Source organism: Emys orbicularis, chromosome 12 (genome assembly GCF_028017835.1).
Source record: "Emys orbicularis isolate rEmyOrb1 chromosome 12, rEmyOrb1.hap1, whole genome shotgun sequence".
NCBI lineage: Eukaryota > Metazoa > Chordata > Testudines > Emydidae > Emys > Emys orbicularis.
The window spans coordinates 38,877,447-38,901,986 of record NC_088694.1 but is presented as its reverse complement, the minus strand read 5'-3'; the positions used below and the strand labels follow the sequence as shown (position 1 = coordinate 38,901,986).

The 24,540-nt window shown below is 43.1% G+C and overlaps 2 protein-coding genes across 2 annotated transcripts; both read left to right on the top strand.

Moving 5' to 3' along the window:
• The first annotated feature begins 5,094 nt into the window (after positions 1-5,094).
• Positions 5,095-6,051, top strand: LOC135887205 (olfactory receptor 11A1-like). The gene has a single exon (XM_065414980.1). The coding sequence runs from the start codon at positions 5,095-5,097 to the stop codon at positions 6,049-6,051; it is 957 nt and encodes a 318-aa protein (XP_065271052.1).
• A 13,382-nt stretch (positions 6,052-19,433) lies between these two features.
• On the top strand, positions 19,434-20,360 carry LOC135886822 (olfactory receptor 10AG1-like). Its single transcript, XM_065414610.1, has one exon. The coding sequence runs from the start codon at positions 19,434-19,436 to the stop codon at positions 20,358-20,360; it is 927 nt and encodes a 308-aa protein (XP_065270682.1).
• The last annotated feature ends 4,180 nt before the right edge of the window (positions 20,361-24,540 follow it).

Below are 24,540 nucleotides of genomic sequence, written 5' to 3'. Positions count from 1 at the left end.
TTTAGGCACTCTGTCCTCAAATGCCATGATTTCAGATATAAAGAGCATACCCTGCAAACCTCACACATTGTTGAAACAGAATACATCTGCACACCAGATGTTAGACTTCTATCTCTCCCACAGACAGTAGGTTTGGTAACAATAGCCTCCAACAGGGCTGGTTCTAGTAGCTGGAACTAGCACTGATTTCAATCGGATCCATTTGTTCAATGAAATTAGATCTCATTAAAAGGCTGGCTACTGGTATTCATACCTGAATTGGTTTCTTTTTTTTGTTTTTCTATTTTTGAACAAAATGAAACACAGTGATGCCAAGACCCTGAAATCTGCATGGTAAGTGCTATTTATATTATATCTCACCATGTGGGAGAGGCAAGAAGGAAATTACTGCAAAATTGACTGTTCCAAAATTTTGCCATTTTCCAAAATGGCCTATAATGTTGGTTTCCTTGCTTTTTGGTTGCCCAATTGCAGACCAATGTCAAGGTGGATTAACTCCATTGGCCTCTTTGTAGAATCTGACCTAAAATTGTCTAACTGAGGAACCAATGCAAAATATGAGTCTGTAGATTATTTCCTTAATTATAATAGACTCTAATTCTGATCTTAATTTCACCGGTTTTATGTTACTGTCATCTCATCCTTGGTCACTGCAACACCTTTGACTCTGACCCCCAGTCACACACTGTGACCCCGTCATTCCATACAAAAGGCAGCCCCTAAACTCCTCTTTCTTGCCCATCACTTTGATCATGTAATTCCCCTTGGAATCCTTCTGTTGGCTTTCCAACCAATATTGTATCATATTGAATCTTCGTGTCACTGCCTTCATTGCTCTACATAGCTTTGTCCCTCCTTCATGATCAGCTCTTTGTCAAACCTCCCGCCCCCTCCACTAATGCACTCACCCACCCTCTTGTCAGATTCTCACCCATTCACCTCTGTGCCGTCTAACATGCAGCCACCTCTTAATAGTCCAGCCTCTCTGAACTCTTCCGACCCTCGCCACATGTGAATCCCTCTTAAACACCCAGTCCTGCCACTCTGTGTATGCTGAATCTTGTTGGTATACCTACATACAGGACTTTAAATCGTATATATGTAGCCTCTGGTTATTCCCCTTCGCCTGACTTCTGTCTACTTGTCTGTCCTCAAATTGTGAGTTTCTCATAGCAAGGATTGTCCTTCTTACATGTTTGGAAAGTGCCTAACACATAGTGGGGAATACTCTTCTTAAAAGAAGAAGAAAGTGTATAAATTATTATATATTAGTATATTCCAACTGTTATAGAAATTATTATAACAACAATGGACTTCAAAGGACTTACTCCTGTGGCTTGATCCTCATCTAGTGTAGGTCTGCATAATTCCAGTGACTTCACAAGAACTACACTGATTTATACCAGCTAAGGATACACCCTATCTATCTATCTATCTATCTATCTATCTATCTATCTATCTATCTATCTATCTATCTATCTATCTATCATACCACACCCTTCAATATCTGTGCAGCTACATTAGCTTGAGATCAAAATCTGGTCCAGAACACTTTCTCTTAAACTATATTTTCTAGAGAAAAAACAGTCCAGTCCTGCTCATGTTGAAGTCAACAGGAGTTTTGTAACTGACATCAGTGGGAACAGGATAGAGTCCAAATATTGGTTAATGACAGAGAATAAGAATGCCCATCTCCTGTACTTGTTAATTCAAGTTGCTGCTGGAGGATGGACAGAAATCTGTCAATCTTGGGATAACATTAAATAAAACAAATTCCTTCAGTCCTGTGAGCACCTCCTTGCAGTTTCACAGTAATTTCCATTTGATCTATTGACTAGCTATAAGGGCCCTGATTCTCCTCTGCCTTACACCTTGTCTCATCATTAATTCTTGCACAACAAGAGTGCAGAAAATAATTGATAATGGCTGTTATTTCCAAGGTGCCTATCTGCATCTGTAGAGACCTAAAGACCTTTGAAAATCTGGCCATTAGTTGCTTTTTGAACATTTCATCTTCTCTCTAGACACCTGAGTTCAACACAGACGTCAACTGCAATCTTCTCTGGTCCACTTCTCTATTGTTTCTCCTGTTTAGAATCTACATCATCCCTCCACCAGTGTTGGACACTGCTCCACAGCAGAGGAAAGTGTTGATAGAGGTATGTTTGATGGGAGTGTTTTAGGAAGGGGGTTTAAAAGGAAATGAAGAGAGCTAGGCATCCAAATCCCATTGATTTGGGCTCCTCAATCCCTTCTGCTTCTGTTGAAGCCCATGACTTCATTTCTCCAACTTCCCCACTAGCTTATTTCTGTATTTCATTTTAAAGAACCGTATCACAAACTAAGAGGACCTGCAGCAATGAAAGGGGCAGGAAGAGCTAAAATAATTTGCTCTTCTGATTGTCATACGTTCGTTGATTTTAAGGCCAGCTGGGATGATGAGGATTGTCTAATCTAACCTCCTCCATTGCACAGATTTGTCTAGCAGTGCCCAGGACTGTTCATTTTTGTACCAATTGAAATAAGTTACCAAGACATAAAATAATGGTAAAAAATCAGTATTAAATATAGGACAAGATCCTGAGCTGGGGTGAATGTGTGTGGATCCAGTTACAGCATAATGGAGCTGTGGTACAAAACTGGAAGATCATGGGGTCCCGGCACAAATCTGTGTGATGCAGCCCACCAACCTTAGCCATGGAATTTGGAGTAGCTCTTGGATGTAGAATCATAGAATCGTAGGACAGGAAGGGACCTTGAGAGGTCATCTAGTCCAGTCCCCTGCACTCACGGCAGGATTAAGTATTATCAGGACCATCCCTGACAGGTGCTTGTCTAACCTGCTCTTAAAAACCTCCAATGACGGAGATTCCACAACCTCCCTAGGCAATTTATTCCAGTGCTTAACTACCCTGACAGTTAGGAAGTTTTTCCTAGTGTCCAACCTTCTTGCTTCTTGGCCTATCCTCAGAGGTTAAAGACAACAATTTGTCTCCCTCCTCCTTGTAACAAACTTTTATGTACTTGAAAATTGTTATCATGTCCCCTCTCAGTCTTTACCCCTCTTCCCAAAGCTTTCATACAATCATAGACATGTAGGATTGGAAGGGACCTCGAGAGGTCTAGTCCAGTCCCCTGCACACTAGGCAGGACTAAGGCACATGGGAAAGTAGGGATCAGATTAAAGATTTTCATTAAATGTTCTCTCTCAGCGTCCCCCACGTCCAGTTCTTAACACCTCAACAGGAAATCCCTTCGGAATCACTCTGTGTCACCTATTTCCCTTGGCCGATATGTTCATTCCTGACTTTAAAGCTCTGTCCCCCACTCGGGTGGTCTGGCTCCCACAGGCTGTTTAACGTCCAGCTCTGAAATGCTGAAAGGAATCACAATTTCAATTTAGTGAGATCTCGTCAGCATGGAACAAACAGAGCCTCGTCCTCCTCACTTCATTTCTGCTGTGAAAAGGGGTCACTTTAAAACAGTTCATTTAGAAAAGCGTTTCTCAAATTGGGGTCCACACCAGGAACTGCGACCAATGGGAGCTGTGGGGGCAGTGCCTGCAGGAGTGAGGGCAGCAGACAGAGTCTCACTGGCCGCTCCTGTGCCTACGAGTTGCAGGGTCATAGCGGCCCCTTCCAGGAGCTGTGATAAGCACCACTAGGACCCCAGACTCCTCACCCCCCCCGCACTTCAACCCCCTGCCCCAGCCAAGAGTTCCCTCCTGCACCCAAAATCCCTCCCGGAATCTGCACCCCCCCAACCTCCCAGCCCAGATCCTGCTCCTGCACCGCGAACACCTCATTCCTGGCCCCAGCCCAGAGCCCGCACCCCCAGCCGGAGCCCTCACCCCCCCAACACACCAACCCCCTGCCCAAGCCCGGAGCCCCCTCCTGCACCCCAGACCCCTCATCCCTGGCCCCAGCCCAGAGCCCATACTCCCAGTCACACCCCAAACCCCTGCCCCAGCCTGATGAAGGTGAATGAGAGTGGGGGAAAGCAAACAACAAAGGGAGGGGGGATGGAGCGAGTGGGGGTGAGGGCTCAGAGAAGGGGCGGGGCAGGGGGTCCCCAAAATTTTTTAAATCAAAATGGGGTTCCTCGGGTTGCTAAAGTTTGAGAACCGCTGCTTTAGAACATAAGAATGGCCGTATTGGGTCAGTCATAATGGTCCATCTAGCCCAGTATCCTGTCTTCCAACAGTGGGCAATGCCAGGTGCCCCAGAGGGAATGAACAGAACAGGTAATCATCAAGTGAACATCAATTTTCAGAGCTGAGCTAATTTAGTTACGGGGGCAGATTTTTTAATGTTTTTAGGCTCCTAACGAGTCAGATAGGTGCTGATTGAGATTTTCTAAAGTGCCTAGGCACCTAACTCTCATTGATTCCAATGGGAGTTAGGCACTCAAACTGCTTATGCACTGTTGTCAATCCCACTAGGCAACTATCTGCATCTTTAGGTGCCTTTGGAAATCTGACCCCCCCCCACTTTTTTTATTTAAGACAAGGAGCAATGTTGACTGTTCAAATTCTATTCTTAGATAAATATTAAAAGAGTGGGTGGCAACTAACGAAAAGGTCTGGGGAACCAGCAGAACTAAGACAGTGTAGATCTTAATACTCAATGAGTAACAGCTGGGATTTTTGTAGAGTAATTGGAGTTGCATGCCAAACCCCCATATGCCAACCACAGGTAAACATATAGGAGGAATATTCAAAGCCCCCGATAGACTTGGATGCTCAGTTCCTATTACAATTAATGGAAATTTGGCATCCAAATCCCCATGGCAGATTTTGAATCTCATCCATTGTTTCTGTGAGAGTTCCATGAGCGGTTGGTCCTATCAGTTCATTCAATTTGGCCCATCTTTCCTTGAATAGCTCCAGGAGTAATCTAATGCAGGCAGTAAGACCTTCCCATTCTTTCTCTTCTTTGGGAGCAGTCAACCATCTTTCAGCAAAGGGTGTTTTCAACTGTAGGGATAAAATATATTTATTGAGCTTTAAAAGCTGGGTCTAGTCTCCGAATCGTTCTGGTTTATTGTCTGTCTCTGCTTTATTGGTGCGCTGTGCTTTCTCTAGACACTGCGCACATGGCAGATGTTGAGAGGGGAAACCAAAGCAATGTTACAGAATTCATCCTCCGCGGGTTCAGGATCTTCTACCCATTCCAGATTGGTCCCTTTGTGCTGGTTCTGCTAATGTACCTCACCACCGTGGCTGGGAACACCCTGATCATTGTCACCGTTCTGGCTGATCGGGGCCTTCACACCCCCATGTATTTCTTACTGGGGAACTTGTCCTTCTTGGATATCTGGTACACGTCCAACATCATCCCCAAAATGCTGCAAGGTTTCCTGGCTGAGAAGGGTGTGGCGATCTCCTTCAGTGGCTGTGTCACACAGCTTTATATCTTCGGCTCCCAGGCAGCTACCGAAAGCTTCCTGCTAACAGTGATGGCCTATGATCGCTACTTGGCGATATGCAATCCGCTGCGTTATACGGCCCTCATGAACGTGAGGGTGTGCGTCGAGCTGGCTTCCTGCTCTTGGCTGGGTGGCTTCCTCTTCAACCCGGTGATAATGGCCTGGATTTACAGACTACATTTCTGTGGCCCTAATGAAATCGACCATTTCTTCTGTGACTTCATGCCCCTGGTCAAGCTGTCGTGCAGTGACACCCACCTGATAACCTTAGCAGCATTCTTGCTCTCCGCTACGGCCACCCTGATCCCCTTCCTGCTAACCGTCATATCCTACGCATTTATCATAACAGCTGTAGTAAAAAACCCTTCCAGCACTGGGAGGCGGAAGGCCTTCTCCACCTGTTCCTCTCACCTTACTGTGGTCAGCACTTTCTACGGGGCGCTGGCCATTGTCTATGTGGTGCCAACAGCCAATTCTGCTGTCAACCTAAACAAAACATTCTCCCTTCTCTACAGCCTGGTCACCCCATTGCTCAACCCCCTGGTCTACTCCTTGAGGAACAAGGATGTGAATGACGCCCTGAGGACAATGGCCGCTAGACTGATGGATTTTCTAAGGAAGTAGAGAAAAAAAGGGAGGTTTTAAAATGAAAAACATTGGATCACATTCAGATGGTGCAAACTGGCATAACTCCATCTAAATCAGTGGAGATGTGCAAGTTTGTACCAGCTGCAGATCCGGTCCAGGCCCCACCAGATTTAGCAGCCAAGGAAATCCCCATGTTGTACTCCCAACTGCGTCCACAACATGGCCTCCTTGTGCATGAGTTATTGGTCTAGATCTGCCCCGTACCTATCTCTCCACGTGCTGAATTTGCCATCAGAAGCTGTATCCTAGCTGGTGCCCTCCATGGACGACAGTAACCTGGGGTTTGCTGTCCACTAGGACATGCTCCAAGGGATGATTATGGGTCAGATTTTTAAACATATTTAGGTGCCTAAGGATGGAGATAAGACACCTAGTGGGGGTTTTCCAAACAACCATGGAGCCTAATGTCTATTAATTTCAAAGGCAGTTAGACATCTAGGCACTTCTGACAATCCCATAGTATGTCCCAGTGTGGTCAAGCCCTTATGGTTGAGTTCAGCACCTAAAGCAAGGATTCAGCTGCTTCTGTTTGCATGAACAGTATGATGTATACTCCCCAAAACGTGCTCTTTGGATAGCAATGAGGTGCTACATTCCCAGCATAGCTCCATTTCAATTGATGACCCAGATCTCCTACTGGTGTAAATCAGCGTCACTATGCTGAAATAAACATAATGATGCCGAATTACAACAACTGAGGATCTGGCTCATAATTTGCATTCTGGTGATGGTTTCCAAGCTGTGGCAAGGATCTTGAAGCCCAATTTATATATATATATATATATATATATATATACACACACACACAATGTAACTGATACCTGGATTCATCCATTTATTAATAGATCAGGATAAATATCATAAACCATTTCCCAGAACCCTTTCCTCAAAAATTGAATTAAATTCACATCCTGAATAAAGATTCATTTGGAATTAATTGTTGTTGTTGTTTTTCTTTATTCCTGTGGTAGGTAACCAAAGTTGCTGCCAGAACTAGGGCCTCGTTCTGCTTAGTGTTTTACACCGTCCCTGCCCCCAGAGAGGATACAAACTAAAAAGATTTGAATTTGCCCTTTAACAGCTGGGTGGAAGGATGGTACAGTGGTTAAAGCATCAGGTGTAGGAGACCCAGCTTCAATTTTCGTATGCCCTTGGGCAAATCACTTTGTCTCTGTGTGCTGGGTGTTCAGCGGTATTTAGGTGTCAACCCTGCTTAAATGCTTTTTTGAATCCCAGCAGGATTCACAAAGGGATTTAGGAGCTAGCCCTAATTTCAATGCCTAAATCCCATAATCAGTCTGAGGGGGCCTTGCATTGGAATAGCCTATAGCCCAGTGGTGAGGGCACTCACCTGACACATGACAAATCCTTTCTCTCCGTCAGCTGATGGGTGACTTTCAACCAGGGGTCCCCCACATCCCAGGTGCACCCCGTACCCATTCGGCTAAAAGTGATGAGGGGGCTCCACCTCCTCATTTTGTGTGAGTTCACCTATGGGCCCCCATCGGCATGTTCTGAGCGTCTTTCTCAGACCAGGCCCGGCAGTGGACTCAGGCGGAGGAACATCTTTCTTCCCCCACTTCATGCATCATGCTCAGGCTTAGGCGTCCGGGTGCCCAGAGTAGAGCACCAGCATGTGAGCTCAGAGACCGAAACATCCGTACCTAGGGAACTTTTACTGCAAAAATTTAGGCACTGACTCTAAACGAGTTTAGGCACCTACAGGCTTCGGAGGCAGCTGAGTGAGGAGTATCGGAGAAAAACTGAGTTCTCACTCTTTTGTTTGGGTACAGCAAGTCAGAAGCTTTATTAACTCTCACAATTGTGCAGAGGGAGAGAGCCAAGCAGGTCTCTCTCACTGATACCTAATTACAACAAGCATTTATACCTTTCATTACAGAAAATAATGAGGGACAGCTGCATTTTGTTATACATAAGCCATCTTGATATCTTATTTCTTAATTGTTTTGACTCTTGCCAACATACAATATTTCCTATACCTTATCTACACAAGGTCTTCTACACCTTATCTATACAAGGTCACAATAACTTCTCACACAGTACTTTCTCACCCGCCTCACACAATCCTCGCTTCTACAAATCTCGCATTATCAGGGCTAGTTAGCCTGACTCTTGCTAACAAACTGTCATGCATTGCAGTTCTTTTCTGACAGTTCTTTTTCTGCTTCCACAACCCCCCCTTTTGTACTTCTAGTACAACAAACATTCTCAAACGTCTATTTGCATCAAGTCCTGGACTTCAGATTCTATATCAGATGTTTCAATTTTAGCGGTTCTGATTGGATGTAATGACAATGCATGATTAGCATGAACATGAAAGGTATTACTATTATTACGTCTTTTACAACAACAATAACATAATCCTAAGCTAACTAATAACAATACAAGCAATAACATTCCCATAGCAAAACTATAATGGGGTTGTTGTACAGCCTTAGTTACAAAGCACAATACATCATACTTAGTACATAAAGTGGATACTCTATAAGCAGTCTGAAAGGCATACTTTTCAACTTGATATATGTTTTGAAGCATGTGAATTTGCCCTTGTACTTCAGAGATTTTCTGAATCTCTGGTAACAGTGAAAACAAATTCTGAAATCTATCAGGTACTAAACTAGTCCAATTAAAGGGTATCTGGAACCTAAGGGCTACTTGGAAAGCTCTATCTGCAGGCCAGTAAATAATATGATTGCCTGCAGTGGTAGTGAGATTAAAATGTATGTCTTGTAATGTGGTGTCATTAACATACACACAGCTATCGTTAGCTTGAAAAAGTAAGTGTCCTGTCAGGGTAGTTCCTTGTCCCCTACCCTCCCAGCAAACGTAGTCATAAACAGTGACAACTTCTCCTGGCTCCAGTTTACGGTTACACTGAAGCTGTGGGGGTTCTAATGGCCAAAATGTCCACTGACTTCCTAACCCCATCCAAATGTGAGGTGTAATCCCAGGAGCACTGACTAAAAATCGATTGGGCATATCAGGTGGTCTAATTTCCCAGATGTCTCGGTGAATTGTCCAATCCCACATGCATCCTCCCCATGGACCCGGCAGGATACGGTATGTGGGAGCCCACACCCCCTTTACCGGTCCATATGCTTGGAAGGAGCACTGAGAACGTCCGCACTTCCATCCAGAAAGTTTCCAAGTAAGTCTCCATGGCCACAGATCAGATGGTACTCCTGATGTGTCTGTAAGGGCAGTGGGCCAAGCCTGATGTTCTAGATCATTCCGAATGGACATCAGCTGGTCATTCAGGAAAGCCTGAGTCTCTGAACATGCTAGATCCCACTGCAATGCCTTCCCAGCCTCAGTGATATTCAGTACCATCTCTCTTAGCAACTTCTGGGTCATAGAACTAAGGGCGGAAATAACATGTAACTCACCAACTCCAGCCTGTACCTGGGTTAGTTGTGCTCCAGAAACAAGGCCAATGGCCTTCTCTAGTTGGCCCAATCTCTCATCATGTTCCTGGTTCTTAAAAATATTCCACACTGCTGCTGCACTATTGGCCCCATCCCACAGGGATCCGGTCAAGTCTCTCTTCTTTCTAGAGGAAATAACCCAAGCCCTCTGTTGTGCTAATCTAATGGCAGCCCCCTGTGAACAATTTGGGTATTTGTCTGATTATTCACTAATTGGGTGACCAAATAACAATAAGGGCCTCTCTCATTTAACACAGTACAAGTTCCAGGAACAACCATCATATCTACTTCACTATAGAACCCATCAATTGCAATTATTAATTCTTGGGGTTCGCTGGTAGTGATATCATGTATTTCTATCTCTACTGATCCATTTGTTTTCCATTCAATTGTTTGCTCATATACATTATCCTGAACTTTAAAGAATAATTTCTCTGAACAAAATTTCAGTAAATCACTAAGATGTGAAAGCCTTGGCCAATGGGTTTCATTGGAATATACAGTACGGTTTGTATCTGGGTAAGTTACAGTGGTGGTGGCAGGGGTCAAGGGACTAGTGAGTGTAGTCCTAGTGGTGGCAAGGCGGTTTTGATATTCATCTTCTGAAAGCCAATTAGGAAGGGCAGTGCATCCTGAAGGTACCTGTCCATAAGCACAAAGTCCTGCCCCTGGAAAGAATCCACCCCACCACTGTACCCCGCATTCCCAGGAACGGTCCCCACAGTTCCCTCCTTGCCAATAAATGATGCTCCGTCTTCTCCACCAGGGCCAGTTCTTAATGTCTTTTGTAGTCAGGAATTCCTGGACTTTGGTGGTTTCAGCAGAGCGAGTGTTTCTTCTTTTCTTCTTCAAAAGCAGTTGTGATTCACCATAGTGCAGGGGAGAGGTTACTAGCACTTCACCCTGTACTGGTGTGATTCCTGTAAAAGAATTCAAAGGCATTGTAGATCTGTCAGTGGACAAGGGAGAGGTTACTAGCACTTCACCTTGTCCTCCTTCCCTGCTGTCCAGGAGGCACAGAAGAGCTAGCAGGAGAAATAGGCTGATCAGCAGCTGGAGAATCCTCTCCAGGTGGAGGGGACTTTTTGTAGTAAGAAGCATGGTTCCAGGTGGGCAGTCCTTGGCACTTTACAGCGGTGTTGGTGGTTAACAGGACTTGGAAAGGGCCCTTCCAGCATGGAGCCAAAGCAGTCTTTCATTGATGGACTTTACGTAGACTCAGTCTCCTTGTTTCAATGAATGGCAGGGCTGCTAGGGTCTTTGGGTAGCACTTCTTTTATCTGTGAGAAAAGAAACCTAACACATTTCATTAATGCCTGGCAGTGTTTTGCAGATATCATAGTTGCTTGGGCACATTCAGGGCCCCCCCTTTTCTTGGCTGTCAGCCAAGTCTTAGCTGTGGGTAGTATCCTTGGATGGGGCCAACGTCTTATCTTTGGACTGAGCTTGCTAGCTATTTTTTCCTCAGTTAACTCATTCTGTTCTTTTTCCTTCTCCCCTTCTTGGCTTCTTTTAACCTACAAAGGAAACTTCCACTCTTCACTCATACACCTTTTCCCAACAATGAACACATACACATTGCCATTATACAGTACATTAGTCTTATTATTCAATGTATGCCATGTACACCCTTCCAGTAAAATAACTTTATTACAGCGCTTTGGAGCAACAAACCAGGACAAGCACACCCACTTTTGAGGAGTTCACTCAGTACAACCTCAGGTGTCCAGTAGCTTTCCTCCCTCCTCAGCCCTCTGGCTAGAAATCTGAGGTAGCCAGAAGGATCCCATGGGCAATATGGGAGTGGGTTAACCTTCCATGTCCTTGCTTCCAAAGACTGTTGGTATGCAAATTTTAACAACAATTTTTTCAATTAAAAATCTGGCCAATGAAGTTTCTTTTTCTTACTTAAGCAACTGTATTAGACTTTAGTATATCACATTTTCCTGATTTATCCAAACACTTTTTGTATTCCAAGTTGAATAAAACAAGTATCTGCTTTTTGATTTAACCCTTCTATTTAATTTTGAACTAGACTGTCTTATGAAATTATTAAACCCAACAATTCTGGCCACAAGACAAACACCACAAGACAGGACAAAGAACACAAAAATAATTCCTATTGTACCAGTAAATGCATGGTACACTGAATGCTGTTCAGCTGGCATCCGTTTTCTCTGATGATCTGAAAGACAAAAGAACAGAGGTCTACCCCTTCTGGGCAGTCAGTCATTGCTTAAAATATTTCCTTTATATACACATACTCTTGTTGATTTTAGACAAATCAGAGGAATTACCCCATATTTCCTTGTATTTGTTTCATAGGCAGCCCAGGTTTCAGTGGCACACCTTATTAGTTAGAAAATTGCATTAATACAGATGCTTTCTGGCTTGCTTCCAGATCCAAAGCTATCCATAGCTTAAAGATTCTTACTTTAAAAGGGACACAATTAACTTTCCCAGACTTTTGATTGCCTTTTACTTCTAGCTCCTGCTTTCAAACACCCAGTGATCTGAAAAAGACAACACAACCTATATTGGTAGGTTTGCATTTCTTTTACCTCTGCTACAATATACACTGCACATGTTCTGGGGAAAATGCACATCCTCTCCACAATTCAATTTCCACAACACTAGCCACATCCATTTCTACACAAGGTGTAACTGTTTCTTTTGTGCTTACAAAATCTCCATGCACCCCTAGTAAAGTGACAGCTCGACCACACAGAGCCAGGGGCACTGTCCTTCTCTATCTTTTTACCAGATCTTTTATCTGCTATTTTGTTACCCAAAAACAAATTCAAATCTTTTATTCTCCTGGCTTTGACTACCCTGCTGCAGCCACAACCTTTGGTCTTTAGTTAAAACATTTTAAATCTTGTAAAGCATTAAGTCACCTTAAGGATTAAATGCTAAACACCATATTAAACAACACTAGTTTCCTGTGTCTGGCAAAAGTATTCTCAGTTTTGCAACGTTAAAACAATACCAATTCATCTCAAACTTATAAAACACAGATTGTATACAGCAGGAGTGTTTTTCAGCAAATTAGACTAACGTATTCATAGTCGAATAATTCCACTTAAATAACCTCTTGCCTGAATTACTTACAGACATTCCTACCAAGTTTCACTGCTTGATTCCCTCTAGCAACTACAGAGTTAACTTTTCACTCTCTTTTCTTAAATCACTTGCTTGTCTCCCAAAATGACACCCAATCAACTCAGATTTTACCATTCCAGTTATTGTCCTGGGGATTTGAAATCCCCATGCTTATAATTACTTACTCTTTTCCTTCCACTATGCCCTCAAAGTTTCCAACCTGTTTTCCAATCTCTCTATCTATTGCCTGCCCGCTTGGGCCCAATCCTGCTTTTCTCGCTGAACCGTCCCTTCCATGGGCACCGGCTTTTTCCCTACCAATTTAGATAGGAGGGTGGGCTTCTCAACTAGCCCCCACCCTTCCTGGTCTCTTCTCTTAAACATTCTTACTCACAAGGCTACCCGAGTCCTCCCTCGTGAGGCTTGCCACTTGGGCAAAACGCATGGCCCATTGGCGTTTAACTATTCAATTTTCTCTTGTGGCAAACACACTGCTGTTACAGCATATGCAAACACAAATGGTTAAATTCTGACAAGTCCCTGAAGGACTGGTACTTGCTTAGCCAGTGCTTCCTTTTCTGCCTGGAAGTCCTGTCTCAAGGCTTGCAACTTGCCCTGGGCATAGGTTTGAGTTGCTGCCTGGTTCATGATCTATGCTCTTAATTGCTCAATTCTAGTTATCAAGTACACAACTCTTCCTATTACTCCAACTTCTCTATTGCCCAAGTCCTGCTACGACTGGGGTATATCCACCTGACACCCTTCCCGGTCAACCGGGGTGGAGAGAGGAATGCTAAATCCCTCTCCGGTTCTCAGACTTACTGCGGCTGAGAGTAGGCACACTTTCATACTCACACACGTATGTCCAGACTGGCCACGTCTGTGTATAACGTTGAGAGAAGGTGCTGTGCAATCTCCAACTTGCTTCCTCTCTTGGGAGGGCAGTTCTTTTACACCCTGAGGTCTCCTGGGGCGTCTTTTCAGTGATTCCAGTCCAGGCCGGCTGCCTGTGGCTTCTTCAGCGTCCCCAAACCACGCCGGCTCCAGGGTCGCAAAGGCAGACTGTTGGATCTCACTGGACAGTTAAGCTTTGCAAATGTAATCTCAGCACTGTAACTTGTATTGCCTTTGGTCTGACTATGTCTATATTTTTTTCACAGTCAGCTGGGGCCGAAAGCAGTTTTTCTTTGTACTTAGCCTGGTCTGCATTGATTCTTGACCTTGAACGCAGATTAACTTTCTCTTTATCTCTGGACCAAGCTGAATTTCAAATTAACCCGTTCCTTTCCTCAATAGACAAATTGCTCCCATTGTGTGTCAGAGGAGCTTTTAATCACCAAAAAAAAGCCTCTGAGATGTATGATCTTATCTAGATTGAAGGTACCTTCTAGTGGGCATTGTTTAGATGAATTTTCACGCGTGTAATGATTCCAATTCTCTAAATACCTGCAGGTTGATGGACCATAATGTACGTACATAAAATAAGCTGGGGTACCCTTAGGGGGTGAGAGGGAATGCTTAGACTGTCCCCCACCCATTTTCCAATCACACACACAGGGAGGAGGATGCCCTGTCCGCGCTAGCGGCATATAAACTAAGGATCTCTCCCTTCAGGGTATTCACACAGGAGAGACTAACGAGGATAGCCATGACCTCCTACACCTTCCTTCAGCAAAGAGCGTCGGCTAATCTCAGAGAGACGGCGCCACTTACTCTGTTGCATCCAGTGAGATGGTCAGACTGTCAGTGGCTCACACGGAGAGGAAAAGGGGAGGGAAGATGGGTTCACACACTCCTAGACCCAGGCAGCCTCCTCGCCGGACGATGCCAGGCCGAGTTAGCGTACCGTGGGTCGGATCTCCTAAAAGATCCTCTAGTTACCGGGCTTGCGTTAGAGTAGTTCTGGTCACGAGCCAAAAGACTTCGCAGAGTACTCTGGGCATCTTCCGGTAACACTCAATTCACACTGGTGTACACACACACACACACACACACACACACACACACACACACACACACACACACACCAAGGCCTTACTCCAGGTACTATTCCCAAGTACCTCAGGTACTATTCCCAAGTACCTCGATGCATCACTCGAGGCGGTAAAAACCCCTCTTGAGGCGGTAAACAACCCCTCTGTCCGGACTATGAGGCGGTAAAAACCCCTCCTGCTGAGGCAGTAACAACCCCTCAACACAGGTGCAATCCAATGCACCTCGCATATGCATACAGGGGCAGCAAACAATTCCCCTAAGCCGCTCAGCATCTGACCTTGCTGCACAGTCAATAAGTTCGGATGGCGTGAGCCCAACAGGGACAGACGGCCCCACGGACAGTCCTCCTCCGACACCCCAATAGAGATTTCAAAAGGTCTCCTACCTCTATTGTGGCGCCATGGGGTTCGAAGGGGAACGATCCGTAGTAACTGCCGGTGCCTCTGAGGGCGTTGCCATCCCGGACGAGCCCCCAAATTATCGGAGAAAAACTGAGTTCTCACTCTTTTGTTTGGGTACAGCAAGTCAGAAGCTTTATTAACTCTCACAATTGTGCAGAGGGAGAGAGCCAAGCAGGTCTCTCTCACTGATACCTAATTACAACAAGCATTTATACCTTTCATTACAGAAAATAATGAGGGACAGCTGCATTTTGTTATACATAAGCCATCTTGATATCTTATTTCTTAATTGTTTTGACTCTTGCCAACATACAATATTTCCTATACCTTATCTACACAAGGTCTTCTACACCTTATCTATACAAGGTCACAATAACTTCTCACACAGTACTTTCTCACCCGCCTCACACAATCCTCGCTTCTACAAATCTCGCGTTATCAGGGCTACAGTTAGCCTGACTCTTGCTAACAAACTGTCATGCATTGCAGTTCTTTTCTGACAGTTCTTTTTCTGCTTCCACAGGAGGTTGTGAATCGCAGTGATATCTGATTCTGGGATTTAGTGGCAGTTAGGCACCTAAGTCCTTTTGTGACTCTATCCCTTGCTATAGAACTGATTCATGCTTCTTCTTCAGAGCAAAGGTAGAACCTAAGAACAAAATTGATCTCCTTTTCTGCTCCTTGGACAGTGCAACTACTCACTGCCCCTTCACAGAGCTCCTGCCAAAGTCCTTCGTGTGAGTTCACTTCCATATATGTTTCCTTTCCTTGAATGTCTCTTTGCAGGTTTTTCATCAGGGACGTTCCACAAACAGCAAACTCAAAGCAAATCTGCACAGCATTCAGAACACTGAGCACACCCAGCAGTAAGTGTAGGCCAACACCTACACTCAGCCAATCAGGAAAGAGAATTATGCCATGTGGTTTGTGCACCCAATGAAAACAACTCAGGTTCTGGATGTCACATAGCCTGAGAATGAATCTTAGCCCATGGACTGTACAAAGAATATTCTTGGTGAATAAACCTGACAGTCCTCAGCAGCTCATGGCTGTGGCTGATCAACCTTTTGGGAACAAAACATATTTCATAGAAAAATGATTATTTTTCAATCAAACTGAACATTGGCAAAAATTATAGCCACACTGTAGAAATTTTTAATCTGGGGGGGAAATTATCTGGCATTTTGTGTTCAGTTCAATTCAGACTTGGTAAGTGAAATTATTAATTCACCAAACATCAGTAAATAGATTTTTAAAAAATTAAAATCCACGTGTTCCATATTTGCAAAATTCAGTAACTGTCTTCCACATGCTTTTCACAAAATATTTTTAAAAATACTCTGTGAAAAAACTCAGACCCCTGAAAAATGGCTCAGATCCCAACCCCTCCAAATGAGAACAACTTTGAAATAACACTTTTTTAATTCAGCTAGTTTTTTTTTCTTCATTTCTGACCAACTTTTGCCCATAGACAATGCGCAAACAGAGAAAGATTTTAATTATTAAAGAAATTGTTCTGTACCAATTAGTCACTCCTTCCCCCTGGGATGAGTTAAAAGGCCATGGACAGGGGCAACCCAAGCTGTGGCTCTTGGATCCGTTTTTCTTTGGCCTATCTAACTTAGCTTGGATGGGTGGAATGCTTTTGAAAGCCATAAATTTACTGAGAACTTTTCTCAGGGCCTCCATGATCTCTTATTTTGGGGCCATGGCATAAGGGCTGTCTGGAGAACCCAGAGCAAGTCTTCAAACTGAATATGGTAATGAGATTCTCTTTCAGATAAAATCATAATCACAGAACAATGCATGACAGCCTAAACCCGACAGCACTATTGAAATCCTAGGCATGGAATAAAACCATCTCCACCATCTTTTCATGCACAGTTTGGAACAATGTGACTGTCCCCATCCCTAAATTGCCCTGCCATAGAATAAGAGCATTTAGGAGATGGCTAATCTAGATTGAATCCTTTTTCCTAAGAGTCTAACTCTGGCTTTGCCCTTCCCAAGCCAGTGTTCTCGGGAATTATTTCTGGGCACTTTCCTAGCATCACACACCCACTGCAAATGACACAAGTTGAGTACAGGGCTCTGCCACAGACAAGCAAGGTTGCATTCATTCCTGCCGTGTAGCTGTTTTTGATGGAAAATTGGGTTTTCAATGAAACAAAATTTTTGAGGGGGGGGGGATTTTGTGAAAAACGTCCTTATTTTGGTCAAAAGATTTCAACAATAAAATTAAAGATTTCAGCCCGAAATGGGAATCTGCTAGGGGAACAACACTGGCAGACCATTGAGCCACAACTGTTATAAACTCTTTGCTTTATTGGCAGCTGTATGGCTGGAGTCAATCTTGGCCCTATTCAACCTCACCCTAGTACTGAATTTCTTTGTGTGCTGTTCTTTAAGACCCCATTTCAGCAAAGTACATAATCACATGCCCAATTTTTAAGCCTATTTGTAGTCCCATGGAACTCATTGGGAATTCTCATGTGCTTAAAGTTAATCATGGGCTCACATACCTTGCTGAATTGGGGTCTAAAGAGTTTGGAGTCTACTGAGGGCAGCTACCATTTTGTGCTCCCTGCTAAAAAAAAAACTGTTACTGAGGAGATACACACACTGTTCTCTCTGTCGTGGAGACTTTACTTTTGTTCCTTCTTCTCTTGCTGTTTGCCTCTAACATAAAATAAAAAGTTTTTGAGACTGAGATTTTCAAAACTGCTTGTGAGATTCAGTCACCCAATTCCCAATAAAAACAATGTGAACTGGGTGTCCAAATCTCCTAGACAGCTTTTAAAGTTTCACCTGGGAAGTGTATGCTTACTCTCTGTGTGTGGGAAACAGAATAGAATCTATGTCTTAGTCAGGGCTTTAAGATCACAGGTCAAGGCTGGGGAATAAAAGCCTGAATCACTGGTAAGGCTGGTGAATTTGGGGATTATTTTTAGTATTATTGTAATTTTATTTTTGTCTTTAATACTTCTTTATAACAGGCAGTAGCTCCATGGAGCAGGAGCATGTGTTATGCTTTGTGTACAAGCAGTTGGTAAATTGCAGTGGGTTCAAAGAAGAGCCACAAGAATGATTAAGGGGTTAGAAAACCTGCCTGATAGGGATAGACTCAAGGAGCTCAAGATTAAGAGGTGACTTAATTACTGTCTATAAGTACCTACGTGGGCAACAAATATTTGATAATGGGCTCTTCAACCCAGAAGACAGAGGTCTAACACCATCCAATGGCTCAACATTGAAGCTAGACAAATCCAGGCTGGGAAATAAGGTGTTGATTTTTAACAGTGAGAGTAATTAACCATTGGAACAATTTACCAAGGTGTCTGGTGGATTCTCCATCGCTGACAATTTTAAAATCAGATTGCATGTTTTTCTAAGAGATCTGCTCTAGGAATCTCTTTGAAGTCAGTGAGACTATTCATGTGCTAAAGGTTCAGTACATACATAAGTGTCTTGTTGAATCAGGATCATAATACATCCATTCCAGTGTGAACAGAGTGCCCTGTAATGACCTTGAATTGACTGACAACACTGCTCACCCATAGGCAGGATATTTCCTGTCTTGTACATCTATATCAGTGTTTCTCAAACTGGGGGCCCCAACCCAAAAGAGGGTTTCAAGACTATTGTAGGGGGTGATCATGAGAGTGGTGGCTGCTGGCCATCCACCCAGCTCTGAAGGCAGCACCACAGCCAGCAGCACCACAGAGGTAAGGGTGGCATGGTATGGAGGGGGGTCATCACAGCCTGAATCAGGCCCACCAACAGCAATTCCAGGCCCCAAGGCAGAGCAGTCAATGGGCCCCCTAGCAAGAGATGGCTGAGGTTTATGACACTACTTTTTATCCTATTGATAACACATTAGACCCCACTATACATAAGTTGTGGCTTCCTTGATGTACTTAAATTTTTTTCCAGTTACAGCACCAGTATTAAACAAATTGTGAGCCTAAATATAAGACATAGAATTTGTTATTTTGAATTATATATTTAAATTAAATAAACAGATTATGGAATGAAATTGGAGAGAGTCCAGAGGAGGGTAACGAAAATTATTAGGGGCTGGGGCACATGACTTATGAGGAGAGGCTGAGGGAACTGGGCTTATTTAGTCTGCAGAAGAGAAGAATGAGGGGGGATTTGATAGCAGCCTTCAACAGGTTGGTCCTGCTTTGAGCAGGGGATTGGACTAGATGACCTCCTGAGGTCTCCTAATCTTCTATGATTCTATGAAATTAAATAATATATAAAACATTTAAAGAAGCACAAAGTACAAAGTAAGAAAACATCTAAAGTATCCCTGTGAGAGAAAGGTATGGGCCAAGGCCAACACTATGAGTAAGTGACATGCCCTTGTCCTCTGCCTTTGTTGTCTCTGCAGATCCAATGAACCCATCCAATGGCAACTGGAAATCACACCACAACACCTGGCTTCATCCTCTTGGGATACTTCAACCTCATGAACCTGCAGGGTTTGCTCTTCGTGGTCTTCTTGGTCAGCTACATGGTGATCCTGCTAGGCAATGGTGTCATTGTCTTGGTCACAGTGTTGGACTCTGCTCTGCACACTCCCATGTATTTCTTCCTCAGGAACTTGTCCTTTGTGGAGATTTACTACACCTCAGTCACCCTGCCCAAGATGGTGGCCAATTGCCTGGCAGAGGATGGAAGTATCTCATTCACCGACTGTGCTGCCCAGATGTATTTCTTACTTTTATTAAGTGGCACAGAGTGTTTCCTTCTGGCGGCCATGGCCTATGACCGTTACGTGGCCATATGTAACCCCCTGCATTACACACTTATTGTCAACAGGGATGTTTGTGCTAGGATGGTAGCTGGGTCCTGGCTTGTCAACATCCCGGTTCATTTTGGGAAGACATATTTGGTGTTTTCTTTGCCCTTTCACGGGTCTTGTGAAATTAACCATTTCTTCTGTGACATCCCCCCTTTGCTAGAGCTGTCCTGCATGGACACCTACAGGAATAAAATTGCTGTGTTTATGGCAGTTCTGCTATTCGTAACCATCCCTTTTTTCTTAATTGTTATCTCTTATATTAAAATCACCAGCACGATTTTGAAGATGCCTTCAGCCGAGGGCATACACAAGGCCTTCTCCACCTGCTCCTCACACCTCACTGTTGTGACTCTATTCTATGGCTCTGGTATGATAGTGTATTTGATACCCAAGTCAAGGGACTCAGAGGACACTGACAAACTGCTCTCTCTGTTTTATACCATTGTGACTCCGATGTTCAACCCCTTCATATATAGTCTGAGGAACAAGGAAATGAAAGCCGCCCTAAGGAAATTAGTAGGTAAAAAATGATTCCACAAAATACACCACATACTCCTCAAATAATGTTGTAGATTCCTCTAATGGCAATGCAGAACCTACAAGATACATTTCTGGTACCTCAAGAATAATTCTAGATTTCTGAACATCTATTCTAGACTCCTTGGAGAGTCCACCAGACATATTCTTGATTATTATGCATTCCAGAATGCTCAAGACACATTCTAGACATCTTAACATTCTGAAACGATTCCTTCAGACATGTTCAGCAAGATACATTTCATATTCCTCAAGATATATCTTGATTTTCATGTTGAACTCCATTACGTATAGTTTAAGTAGTGGAGGAAAAAGTATTCTCTTGAGGGAAATGTCATATACAAATCAATTCTTTCATGTAGGGTTCTTGTAAATGTAAAATGTGGCATAACTTTAATAAAATAAACATATGTAATGAAAGAATATATCCTGATAATATAAATTCTTTCTTTCTTTTATTTTCTGGACAGCTGCATTCAAATCTGAAATGTAATCCATCCTCAAATGTAATCCAAAATGAAATATGTTTTAAAATGCCAATTTTTGGCTTATATATTAAAAATGTATATACTTGGACTGAGGTTGAGATGGAAATAGGAGACAGACCTGTTGAAAAATCTCTTCTTAAGGATAAAAGGGGTAAAAAAACAAGGGTGATGTCATGGTAGGGGTCCACTACAGATCAGGAAGAAGAGGTGGATGAGGCTTTTTTTAAACAACTAACAAAATCCACCAAAGCACAGACTTGGGTGGTGATGGGGAACATCAGCAACTCAGACATCTTTTGGGAAAACAACACAGCAGGGCACAGATTATCCAACAAGTTCTTGGAATGTATTGGAGACAATTTTTTATTTCAGAAGGTGGAGAAAGCTACTATGAGACAGGCTGTTCTAGATTTGATTTTGACAAATAGGGAGGAACTGGGTGAGAATTTGAAAGTGGAAGGCAGCTTGGGTGAAAGTGATAATAATAAACCTGTTTATTTCCTTCCTTAATATTCACTACTCTGATAAGAGGCTGATTCCTTGATCTTTTCCACTCCGGCCAAACTGAAACTGACCTAAGACAAAGGGAACTTCCCTCCTTCCTTTTGAAACATCTTGTTCCCCCATTGGTTCCTCTGGTCAGGTGTCAACTAGGCTAGGTGAACTTCTTAACCCTTTACAGGTAAAAGAGGCATTAACCCTTAACTATCTGTTTATGACACTTCCCAACTGTCAGGGTGACTATATTGCATAGGGAGGTTGTGACGTTTTTTAAGAGCTGGATAGACAAACACCAGTCAGGGATGGTCTAAATAACACTTAGTCCTGCCATGAGTGCAGGGGACTGGACTAGATGACCTCTCAATGTCCCTTCCAGTCCTACAATTCTATGATTCTATGATTTTATTGTATCACACTTATGAAAATATTAATTTTAAATTCCAATCATTAGTATTACAAACACTGGCTTAATTTTTTATCTTCTCACTTTTAATCAGTGTTACCTAAAAGAAAATGCATATATTGGTGTAAAGTAGCTTGGAAAAATCTGGAAGGATATATTTGACACCAGGGACCCACTCCTGGATTTGATAAGGACCTATTTTATGCTAATCAGGGCCAGTCTATATATATTCTTATACCATACTCATCACAGTAGTATTTGAGCACTTCCCAATACTACCCTAAGCACTCAGAAGAGCTTACAGGTCAGGCACTGTACATTAAGTAGATAGAATAGATAGCTCATAAGAGAGACACTATATTGTTCACATAATTTTGAATGTTGGTGTTGCTTTACTGGATCCTGCTTCAGGCACAAGAATCATAGAATATCAAGGTCAGAAGGAACCTCAGGGGGCCATCTAGTCCAACCCTCCTGCTCCCAGACAGATGTTTGCCCCAGATCTCTAAGTGGCCCTCTCAAGGATTGAACTTACAAACCTGGGGTTAGTAGGCCAATGCTCAAACCACTGAGCTATCCCTCCCCTCCATGTACTAGAGTACATATAGGAACTTTAATGGGACTTAAAAATGAGTTTAAAGTTAAGCACAGGTTTAGCTGATTTCTTTCAAAGGGAGGACCTAAAGGAGAGCATCCAAATTTCTTTACAGCTTTTAAGTTTTATTAATCAAAGTAGAACTTCAAGATCAATAAGAAATTACAAAAGATAAAATAAATATACAGCGGTGTGTAAGGGACTGGGGCATAGGTGGTCTTGCCTAGCGGTCACAAGTGGGTTGAGGTCTGCTCACCAGGGGCGGGAGTCACCAGGCTGGAGTTGGAGGAATCACAAGGCCCCGTAACCAAGAGTGAGGATCAGAGTCAGGCTGGGGTGGGACACTGGAGATCAGAGGCAGAACCAGGTTAGCATCGTGAGGCAGGAATCAGGGTCAAAGTCAGGCCGGAGTCAGAGACTGGAGATGAGGAGACAAGGCAAAGTCGGATATTGAAGCAGGCCAAGGCCTGTATGGTTGCCCAGATGACTTCACTGGGGCAAGCCCAGGGGTTAAGTAGGGGCACTTGGCCAATCAGAGGGCCGCAGGGTACTGTCACTCTGGGTCTCATGGGCAGTACTTCCTGTGGTGCCTACTCTCCACAGAGCTTCCTGGCAGTGCCTCTGCATGACTTTCGAGTGGCACTGGGAGAATATGGCCACCTCAGGCTCTGCAGACCCATATTCTAGTCCTCCGGTCTTTACACAGTGCTATCAAAGTTAAAATGGACTCATTTAAAATATGGTATGATGCTAAAACATACCCAGAACTTTGGAATCACAGTACGATAAATGAAAGTCTTATCACAAAAAGTTAAATTGATTCCAACTTTCTGCTCTTTTGGGGGGAGGGGAAGAGATTAGGGTACCAGTATGGAAATATGGATACTTGGTGTAAGTCCTTATCCACTTGTCAGTTAAACTGGATACCAGTCAAAATGTCAAGACCATCAGCAACTATTCAACCACATGAAATTCTAAACACAGAAATTATTTTATTACTGAAATATCAATTTAACCCAAAGTTATCTTATTAGATAATTACAAAAGGAAAGGAAAGGAAAGGAAAGTTGAAATGAGACGTTTTGACATTATCAAAACAAAACAAGAAAGCTGAAACAAATTGCTTCCAAATTTCTCATCTAACATTTTGTAAACATTGCCCCATTCCCATACAACATTTCATTTTCTCAAAGCAGCGTTTCCTGACAGAAGACGGTTTTGTTAAAAAAAGTTTCAACTAGCTCTAAAAATAACTATAGGTGTGAATTCCAACTGATTTATTATTTCAGTAGCAGTTTGTGTGTAGACTAGATTGCGTGTGTGTGTGTGTGTGTGTGTGCATTCACATGCTCATACTTACTTATTGGAGATGATAAATTGCAATTGTGGATCAGAAAATAGGAATCAAAATTCTTTAGCTACAGCACTAAATATAGCCCTGAATCAGTTTAGGAACAAACCTGAGTGAACATCAATCTGGGGCCAGAAGTATTTCATACAATAAATGCCCGGGCACTTCACATGAACCAGGGGCTGTCAGTGTGAAGATAGAGCGCAAACAAGAGAAGATTCTTCTCTGACATGCCAAGTGTCCTAAGGAATCAAAGCAGGAGTGAAAAAAAAGCCCTCTGTAGAAATATGAGGTTGTTCTTTCATTGCAAAAATAATCCCGGGACACCAATTAACATACTATATATTGTATTTAAATATAATGGTCTCTCTGGCCTTAGCAATTCTTGGTTTTAATTACACCACCTGAGTTTTTGGTCTTAGATTGTGCTGAGGTTAAAGCGGATAAGAAAATGCTGCCAATATTTTTATTGGACACAAATTGGCTTTTTTAACTAAGAGGAAACTGTCAGTCACAAAAATAAGTTTTTGTCCAAAACAGCGATATTCTTTTTTGTTGAAGCATAAAACTGGCAACAGTAAATGGAATTTTTTCTGGATTTAAGTGGAACATTTTGGTTTTCATTTGCCAAAACCGAGTATACGTTCATATACATACATATTAGTTTGGGGGGTTCCATTTTTCAATGAAAATCTGTTTCTCTCCCCACCCCCGTTTTCTGGGCAGCTCAGATAGGATGTTCTGGCTCTACACTGACACTGCATCGACCTAACTACATCAACCTTGACTCTACGCCTCCGGCAGAGGTGAAGTTATTAAGTTGGCATAACAGGCGA